The 10096-nt window shown below is 43.8% G+C and overlaps 1 protein-coding gene across 2 annotated transcripts in view; it reads left to right on the top strand.

Annotated features, from left to right (window-relative positions):
* Positions 1–212: 212 nt before the first annotated feature.
* The window catches only part of afg1lb (AFG1 like ATPase b), a 40404-nt gene continuing 30520 nt past the window's right edge, over positions 213–10096 (top strand). The window contains exons 1-5 of one of the 2 annotated variants that reach the window (XM_080860478.1): positions 213–339; positions 745–944; positions 4060–4111; positions 4568–4669; positions 4908–5035. In XM_080860478.1, coding sequence (XP_080716604.1) covers positions 228–339; positions 745–944; positions 4060–4111; positions 4568–4669; positions 4908–5035 — 594 coding nt within the window. In that variant the 5' untranslated portion in view covers positions 213–227. Of the gene's footprint in view, positions 340–744; positions 1044–4059; positions 4112–4567; positions 4670–4907; positions 5036–10096 lie in introns of both variants that reach the window. The other variant, XM_080860477.1, reaches the window with a different exon arrangement.

Genomic DNA, 10096 nt, shown 5'->3' with positions numbered 1-10096 from the left:
TTTTTTCATTTTATTTATTTATTTTTTAAACATTATAATACAATAATACAATACAATAATCAAATTGAGAACATATAACGGTCATTTCATTCAAACATTCAACCAGGTATGTTGAAGAAGATTAAAGACAAACAGGGCACCGCTATCCTACCAAAATTCGAATGTCTGGATTAAATCGCAAAAAAACTTGATCGATTATCAACAAAGTTGGTCTGATTTGAACCAAGATGGCGGCCTACACGTCGCCTCTGACAACAAAGTGTTTGTCACAGTATCTATTGAAAGGGTCAAGTTTAATGAAAAATAGAAGTTGGTGTTGTAAGGTCATTGTTGTTAGAGGTAAGTGCTTGAGTTAAGAGGAATAACTCGTTTTCAACATAGCCCAGCCGACCTTGGTAGTAGTGTTAGCATTCTGTCACGTTAACATCGGGCATTAGACCAGTTATGTAACAGAATTTTAAAGCTAGCGTGTTTAGTGAAGCAAATTTAACTTAACTTAAACGTTACGAAACAAAAAAGCCGCATGCCCTTGCGCACTGTGCATTGAACGTTACAAAAAATGGCCACAATAAGTACTCCGTTCTAGATTTTTGCATTCACGGGGCACTCTTTGTAGCTGTATGTTTTTTTTTTAACGTTGCCGGTTAACAGACCATGTTAATACCAATGACTTGATTGTCTAAGCTAGAACAAAAGTCATTTGGAGATGCTTCCACAATGATGTGTCTGCCATGTCTTCTGCAGGTTGCACAACAGGGAGAGGGTCTGAGTTTACTGCAACCGCTAACCATGCTGCACAGAAGTCCAGTGGCCTTCTGGACTACTACGATAGTATGGTCAGGTCCTGTTCACTCCGAGAGGACAGACACCAGAGATCCGTCCTTCTTCAGTTAGAGCAGTTGCAGAGAGTTATAAGGGCATACGACAATACTCCACGAGTTAAGGTGAGCGACAGGGACATTCAGGTAAATCGACAACGGCATGTTGAAGATTCGAAAGCAAGTGACTCAAAGCACAAAACTCAAGTGACCGAAGCCGAACAGGTATGAGAATTGAAACTCTGATGCAGTTGCACCAACTGATTGTCTTGACTTGTAGAGGTAGGTGTGACCACAATGTTACCTAAGAAAACAAGTCTCTGAGGAAACGATTGTCATTGGTAGGCAATTCCATTTACTAATGCCACAATCAGATACGTTGACACCAACCTTGAGTTTGCTTTATTTGTGCCCAAAAAGTTGTCTAAGCTCCTTCCAGCCAAGACAAAACTGTGTGACATGAGATTGAAAATGTTCAAAAAAGGCCTTGCCAACTGATCATACTAAAAGATAACATTAACAAATCACTGTTACTTGTTGACCACTGTCTTGATTAATTAAAACACCACAACTGGATATTTTATTAGAGACTACAAAAACATGAGCTGAACATTTGTGCAGCACCCGCACACCGGAGATTAGACAGAAAAGCACCCAGTGTCATTACTTTCACAGGGAGCCGCCCATAAACAACCCCAGCACGGATCTGATGATGTGAGCGAAGGGGTCTGCTCCACTGTCACAAAGCTTTGTCTGTTCTGTGCCCTCACCTCCTGGGGCTCCGTTTGTTTGTTTGTTTTAATAGGTCATAGAGAGGCTTTTAAGGGAGGGTATGAGGGAGGGAGAGGATTTGTCTCAGACACACACACACACACACACACCACCTAACGGGACCTTTGGATCGAGGGGCGGTCCCCGGCCCCCCTGCTGTGCGGAGAAATGGGGACCCCCTCTCCACCCCATCCCAAACTCCCACCCTTCCGCGACTGCTCTCTCCACGTTAATGAGGGGGTCACCATTGTCTGGGACAGTGTTTTTGTTTCACTTTTTAATTCTGGGAGACACACACTCGCTCACACACACTCACTCACACTCACATGCACGCACAAACAGACACACAACAGCTCTTATGCAGTTATTTGAGCTTGAATTGGGTCACACTGCGACGTTGGGAGAGAGCTTTGGCTCTGTGCACCATCGCCTTTGTCTCTGTGGGAGAAGAGACTCTCTGGCTTTTATCAACCCTATTTACGCTCCCATATTTGTCTCTTATTTGAAGTCACCATCCACTAGTTCAGACGTGGCATGTGCATCTTTTCTTGCTCACTTCAACTGCTTGGTGATAATGCCGATAGGCAGCAACTTTGTCAAGTAGAGCGTTGGTGAAGTTGCACCCACAAAAACTGTAAGGCAATTAAATTCAGACTACACAGCCTACATTTACTCAGCTCTTATCTGTTTCTTATTGCCGTTCCATGACTGATGATTATGATATCATCATATGATAAAGAAGTAAAGGTGATAAACTGATAAAAGTTGTTTTTCAACTCTTCAGAGGTTTTGCTTGGCAGAGTGTCAGCAAATGAACTTTTTGCCCCAGCGGCCCTTATGGCTGTGGCCCCTGGCCGTGCAGTCCCCTGGGCTAAAGTTGAGTGCGCCGGCCGCTCTGAGTCCAGTCCCTGTGTTTGGCCAGTCTGCCGTAACGGGCCCGCTGCCACCGCGCAGTTGCTGGCCACGGAGAGTTCTGGAAGTCAGTGAGAAGTCACACGCTGTCATGCCAGAGAGACACGGCTGGCTGCGCTCTGGTTTCTCGCCCCTTTTATTTGTCGCTGTCTCTTTCTTGCTCTCTCTCTCTCTCTCATTCAGACTCATCCAGTGCTTGCTTTTTCCACCTCTCTATTTATCTCTCTTGCTCTAATTTTCCCTCCATCTCTCTCTTTCTCCCACTCTCTCTTTCTTTCTCGCTGCGCTCTTTCTCCATCTCACTAACTCACCACACTCTTGTTCTCTCTTGCCATCTCTCTCTTCGCTCCTCTTGTTTTGGCTCTGAATATGCATTTGTCCATGGCTGTTTGTGCTTGATGAGCCCACCACAGACCCAAGAAGAGCAGAGACAAGGGTTCTCTGAACTGACTCGGAACGGAATGTGACACACAGTTACCGGATAGACGCAGCAGAGGAACAGTATTGAGACACTCTGCCAGCGTCTATGAGGGTTGTGTTGCAATTCTGTTATATTACCTGTAGTGTGACTTAAACTGTATTTCAGATTGTAGCCTATTCAGTAGGGCCTAACTCTGGCTAACAGATTGGTACGGAAAGTGGAAGAGGTAGCGGAGTGAAGTTCCATCAGGGAGAAAAAAACCCACATAATAAATAAAAGTAAAACAAAATATTTTAAAAAGAAAAACAGTGAGAGCGTAGTAATATTTAACCTACAAAACACGAGCTGCATCAAAATCAGCCATAGACCATTATTTGTTTACTTATCTTCCTACACCTCTTCCTCTTCCTCATCCTCATAGTCCTTCTTCAAGGATACCCAGAAGCGCTCTTGGCCAGGCAGCATCCCACTCACTATAGGACAGATGCAAGTGGCAAAGAGCAGGTTTATGTTGGACCTAATATGTTGATACGTCAAGCAACAAATAAATATGAATACGATGAAATATTATACGTTTTAAATTATTAGCATTATTTGTGTGTGTGTATCACAGGCCAACTCGGAAATGGTTTATTATTATGTTATAGATGTAGATGTTAAAGTTTATTCCCCTTTAAGACAATTGCAATGTAAGTCCTTTGAAGTTCGAAGGCCAGTTGTATCACCAAATGAAGTTATATTTCAGCACTGTTTCGATGGATAGCTTCTGTTAAATACTACGTAAGACCAGGTCACAATTGTTCGCATTACGTGCTTGTTTGGGCAAAGCGTGAGAACAAAATAATACACATTTGTAGAATCGCTCCTAGAGAACACTCGTAACCGCTAAGATTTATTGTCTTTGGGAAACTCATGTTGAGTTTCAGGAGTAATGGGCCAAATTCAGTCATGTTGTAATTGATGTCTTTAAGCTGGATGTCTTCCAGGTATTTATGATTCCATTGTAGGAACTGAGAAATTATGGCTTCTAATCTCTCTCTCTCTCGTGTGTGTGTGTGTGTGTGTGTGTGTGTGTGTGTGTGTGTGTGTGTGTGAGTGTGTGTGTGTGTGTGTGTGTGTGTGTGTGTGTGATCCTAGCTGCCCCCGAAGCCTAAACCACCCAAGGGCTTTTACATCCATGGAAATGTAGGTATGTTGCAATTAGTCTCCATGACAACTACTTTTCCCAAAGATGTCATGTTCCAGTTTTACTTCAGAGTTAGGTAGATTTTGTAGAATTTGTCGTTTGTGTGTGCGCGTGTGTGTGTGTGTGTGTGTGTGTGTGTTTGTGTTTGTGTGTGTTGAGTGTCTGAGACAAACCCCCTCCTTCCCTCCCACCCTCCCCAAAAAGCCTCTCCTTACGCCCTTTTAAAACAAACAAACAAACTTAATTATTTATTGCATTATCTCTCCAGCTCAGATATTTGTCAACTGAAAGTAATCCAATTTTATAGATAGAAATACGGAATAAAATGTATTTAAGAGTTAAAAGTTCCATGACTAGAGTCACTATTAGAGTCAATATTTGACTCTATCAGTCACTCTGACTGTTTGCCTGACTGTCTAGAGTGTTGTTGCAATGAGTGTTATTTTGTTTCTGAACCAGGCACTGGAAAAACCATGCTGATGGATATGTTTTACACTCACGTTGAGAACAGTCGGAAAAAGAGGGTCCACTTCAACGCCTTCATGCTGGACATACACAAACGTCAGTCTGCTTTGGTTCTTCACAAATAAACAGAATGGATTTCGGATAACTTTACCTAGTTTATTTGTTGAGGGGAATCCATTGTGTGTGTGTGTGTGTGTGTGTGTGTGTGTGTGTGTGTGTGTGTGTGTGTGTGTGTGTGTGTGTGTGTGTGTGTGTGTGTGTGTGTGTGTGTGTGTGTGTGTGTGTGTGTGTGTGTGTGTGTGTGTGTGTGTGTGTGTGTGTGTGTGTCTTACAGGGATCCATCGCCTGAAGCAATCCCTGCCAAAACGGAGCCTCGGCAAAATGACAGTCTACGACCCTATTGCGCCGGTTGCCTTGGAGATCAGTCAGGAGAACTGCCTCTTGTGCTTCGATGAATTTCAGGTGAGTTTACAGTTGTCTTCACTCTCTCTCTCTCACACACACACACACACACACAAACCACTTAGCTTTTGTCATTGTCTAAATATTGTGCTCAGTATATACAGCCGCGGAAAAAATTGAGAGACCACTTCAAAATTATCAGTTTCTCTGGTTTTACTATTTATTGGTATGTGTTAAAGTAAAATTTACATTTTTGTTTTATTCTATAACCTACTGGCAACATTCCTACCAAATTTCAAATAAAAATATTGTCATTTAGATCATTTATTTGCAGAAAAATGACAATTGGTCAAAATAGCAAAAAAGATGCAGTGTCTTCAGATCTCGAATAATGCAAAGAAAACAAGCTCATATTCATTTTTAAACTACACAATACTAATGCTTTAACTTAGGAAGAGTTCAGAAATCAATATTTGGTGGAATAACCTTGATTTAAAATCACAACTTTCATGTGTCTTGGCATGCTCTCCACCAGTCTTTCACATTGCCGTTGGGTGACTTTATGCTACTCCTGGCGCAAGACTTTTCAAGCAGCTCAGCTTCTTTTCATGGCTTGTGACCATCCATCTTCCTCTTGATCACATTTCAGAGTTTTTTTTATGGGATTCAGGTCTCGAAATTGGGCTGGCCATGACAGGGTCTTGATCTGGTGATACTCCATCCACACCTTTACTGGCCTGGCTGTGTGGCATGGAGCATTGCCCTGCTGGAAAAAACACTTCTCAGAGTTGGGGAACATTGTCAGAGCAAAAGGAAGCAAGTTTTTCTTCCGGGACAACGTTGTACTTTGCCTGGCTGAGGTTTGTAAAAGACCATAAGGATTGAACCAAAGCCGACTGGAGGGTCTCCTAGTTCGTCTTCTCTGATGAGTCCAATTTCACAGTAGGTGCAAGACTCTGTGGCTTGTAGGCCTCTCCAGGTCTCCGTCTAACCATCAGACGACCATGTGTTGGGCAAAGCTGAAAATTGGACTCATCAGAGAAGACGAACTAGGAGACCCTCCAGTCGGCTTTGGTTCAATCCTTATGGTCTTTTACAAACCTCAGCCAGGCAAAGTACAACGTTGTCCCGGAAGAAAAACTTGCTTCCTTTTGCTCTCTTTTGATCTCAGTATAAAGGAAATGAAGGGTACATTTTTAGTTTTTCTATTTAGTATTTTATTTTATTTACGGTGCAGAATTGAAATCGTTGCACCAATTCTTTCATGTTCTCTTTGTGTATGAGTGTGTGTACCTGTGGGTTTGGACCTGTGCTGTCTCTGGATGATGCCAGTGGCGATGTGAGAAACACACTCTCTCTCTCCCTCTCATACACACACACATACACACACACACACACACACACACACACACACATTGTTTTTGTGATGCATAGGTAAGACTCGACACCAATCAGAGTCATCGGCCACTCAGCTATGCAGATGAGGAGTGTGCATGTACCCCCGCACACACACACACACACACACACACACACACACACATACACACACACACACACACACACACACACACACACACACTTTCTTAAGAGAGTGGTAGCGCGGGGCGACGAGATTGAGCAGGTCATCCTCATCTCTATCTCTCTCTCTCTCTTTCCGTCTTTCTCTCTATCTCTTTCTCTCTCGGTCTCTCTAATGCTAATGACATTACTCCATTCTCTGCCTTAGCACTTCATCATTATCAGTAATTTGTAGCCTTCCCCTTTTTTGTCCTTGGCGCTCTCCTAATGAGTGGGCAGGCATTGAGACAAGGATCGAGGGAGCGGGAGGAGAGGAGAGCGAGAAGAGAGACCGAAAGAGCGGGGGGGAAAGGAGATAGAAAACAAACGTCTTGGCGGCCATTGTCTCGAACCCTCAGCCAGTTGTTGGCTGAAATTGCCGGTCGGCGGAGTCGTGGAAGTAAAAAGGAGGGTTTTTCTCTCTTTGTGTGTGTGTGTGTGTTTCCGTGTGTGTGTGTTGGGGTGTCATGGGGGGATCAAAAGATCTTAATTTGGCACCGGCGTTCATTGCACAAAAGTGACTGCTTTTCTGCCGGCGTAATTGGATGCTCATTTAAATATCCGCAGCCATTTGTTTTCACTGCCGCTCACAACGACGACGCACAAGTGCTGCAACTAAGCGGTTCCCCCTCTCTCTCTCGCTCTCTTTCTCTCTCTCTCGCTCTTTCTCTTTCCCTCTCTTGTTCCCAATCCTGCAATCAATACACTCGGTGTGTATGAGTGTGTGTGTGTGCGAGCGCGTAAGTGCGTTAGTGCCTGCATGAAAAACAAATACAGGTTGGATGAAAAGGTCATAATTAACCGACTCCTTTTGAAACCGGGATGTGTGGGTGGGGTGGTGGGGTACAGCTAGAAGAAGCGCAGTTTTTCTTTCAGGCCCCCACGCCTGGGCCTTTGTTTTTACCCTTGTGGGGGGCAGACACCCCCCCCCCCCCCCCCCATCCCGGGCTAATGGAGCTGGATGGGGTAAAATAGAGGATACTTCAGTTGAAGAAAAACACCATATGTTCAGGGTATGGCACACGTACGTGCCCTCCTCAGCCTTGCACTTGTGTATGTGTATGGGTGTGTGTTTGTGTGCGTGTTGTGTGTGTGTGTGTGTGTGTGTGTGTGTGTGTGTGTGTGTGTGTGAGTGTGTGTGTTTATTCACGTGAAGTAGTGGGGTGACACTACCACACGCTCTCTCTCTCTCAGGCACACACACACACATACAGTGCCCTAATGAACTTCTGATATTACTCATTGCCACAGAGCAGATCATGTACAGTTTGTGGAGAGTGAAGGTTGGTGTTCTGTGTGCTGGCCGCAGAGCATGTCTTCCACATTAATCACTCCTGCAGAGTTTGTGGCACAGAGAAGCACTTCTTTTGCGCCTTATACAAAACTACAACATCCTGAGAGAGGGAGATGTTGGGAAAGAGATAATGAGATGTTAGGAAAGAGAGAAGGAGAAAGAGGGATGTTGGGAAAGAGAGAAGGACAAAGGGGGATGTTGGGAAAGAGAGAAGGAGAAAGGGGGATGTTGGGAAAGAGAGAAGGAGATAGGGAGTTTTTGGGAAAGAGATAGGAAGATGTTGGGAAAGAGAGAAGGAGATAGGGGGAGGTTGGGAAAGAGAGAAGGAGATAGGGAGTTGTTGGGAAAGAGAGAAGGAGATAGGGAGAGGTTGGGAAAGACAGAAAGAGATAGGGAGATGTTGGGAAAGAGAGAAAGAGATAGGGAGATGTTGGGAAAGAGAGAAGGAGATAAGGAGATATTGGGAAAGACAGAAGGAGAAAGGGGGATGTTGGGAAAGAGAGAAGGAGATAGGGAGTTGTTGGGAAAGAGATAGGAAGATGTTGGGAAAGAGGGAAGGAGATAGGGAGATGTTGGGAAGGAGAGAGTGAGTTGTTGGGAAGGAGAGAGGGATAGAGGGTGCAGACATAGTGAATGATGATAATGATAGATAGAATGGAGAGGTAGAGATAGATGGATGGATGGATAGATAAATATAAACATTGATGGGATGAATAGATATATAAATCGATAATGGATGGATGGATAAATAGATAGGTAGATACATGTATGGATAGACAGAGTTGTAAAAAGATGGAGAGACTTTATTGTTTGTAATCCTGCAGCTCTCATCCCCTGCAGAAGTGTGTGTTTGTGGCCGAAAGAAAGAGAGAGTGTGTATTTTTAAAAAACGAGAACGAAGAGACGATGCAGCAGGACACCGAGCGTACGATGACAGTAATGAAGATGAAGATGAGGTGATGAAGATAAGTGGGAAGAGGAGGATGTCGACCGTGACTGTAGTGGCGGTGATGACTACGACGACGATGATGATGGTGGTAATAATGAAACAGCCACTCGTCCTCCGGCTTTGTAGGATTCAGGGACGGCCATGCCAAGCCCCTCCACTGCACAATAGTGGATACATCTGTGTGTGTGTGTGTGTGTGTGTGTGTGTGTGTGTGTGTGTGTGTGTTGGAGGCCATCTGGCTGCCATTGTAGCAGCGATTGGGGCCTTCACATTGCCGCGTCTCTGATTTATTTATTTATTTGTCTTTGTCGCCGCGGTGACTTGATTAGCTCCGTCTCACCGGCGGCGCCACTTGTTCTCATTTGCGACAGAAAGCCGCTTGTCCACATGGCCATTTTGCAGTCAGGTGAAGTGGCTGCATACATATGGGTGTGTGTGTGTGTGTGTGTGTGTGTGTGTGTGTGTGTGTGTGTGTGTGTGTGTGTGTGTGTGTGTGTGTGTGTGTGTGTGTGTGTGTGTGTGTGTGTGTGTGTGTGTGTGTGTGTGTGTGTGTGTGTGTGTGTGTGTGTGTGTGTGTATGCTATTTGGCTGGGTTGCCATTCATTTGTGATGGATTGGATAGGAGACCTTGGTCAATCTAGAAAAATAGAATCACCTGGTACTCATACACAAACACACACACACACACACACACACACACACACACACACATGAGAAGAGAGAGTGCATCCATGTTGTTGTCAGGAATAATTGTTTGGTTGTTAGCAGATGTCTAATCCTATATTTTGTGTGTGTGTTTGTGTATTTGAGTGTTTGAAACCCTCACCATAATTATCTCTTCTTGTTAGAGAGGCATACTACTGCAAACGTAATGTTCTAATCAGACCTAACCAGTAGATTTAAGATTATCTCTCGTCATTCCGTGTGGGGTTTATCTCTGCCCCCCCCCCTCTTTCTTTATCTGTCTTTCTTTCTTTCTGTCTATATGTATGTTTGTCTGTCTGTCTGCCTGTATACTCATCTATGACTACCTTATCTATCTATCTATCTATCTATCTATCTATCTATCTATTTATCTCTTTCTCTCTCTCTCTCTCTCTCTCCCTCTCCCTCTCTCTCTCTCTCTCTCTCTCTCTCTCTCTCTCTCTCTCTCTCTCTCTCTCTATATATATATATATATATATATATATATATATATATATGTATGTATATATATATATAGAGCCTCGGAAAAAATTAAGAGACCACTTTAAAATTATCAGTTTTTCTGGTTTACTATTTATTGGTATGTGTTTGAGTAAAATTAACATTTTATGGGATT

Source organism: Sprattus sprattus, assembly GCF_963457725.1.
Source record: "Sprattus sprattus genome assembly, chromosome: 2".
NCBI classification, from domain to species: domain Eukaryota; kingdom Metazoa; phylum Chordata; class Actinopteri; order Clupeiformes; family Clupeidae; genus Sprattus; species Sprattus sprattus.
Note: the sequence above shows the minus strand (reverse complement) of the source record. Positions and strands in the feature narration are given on the sequence as shown.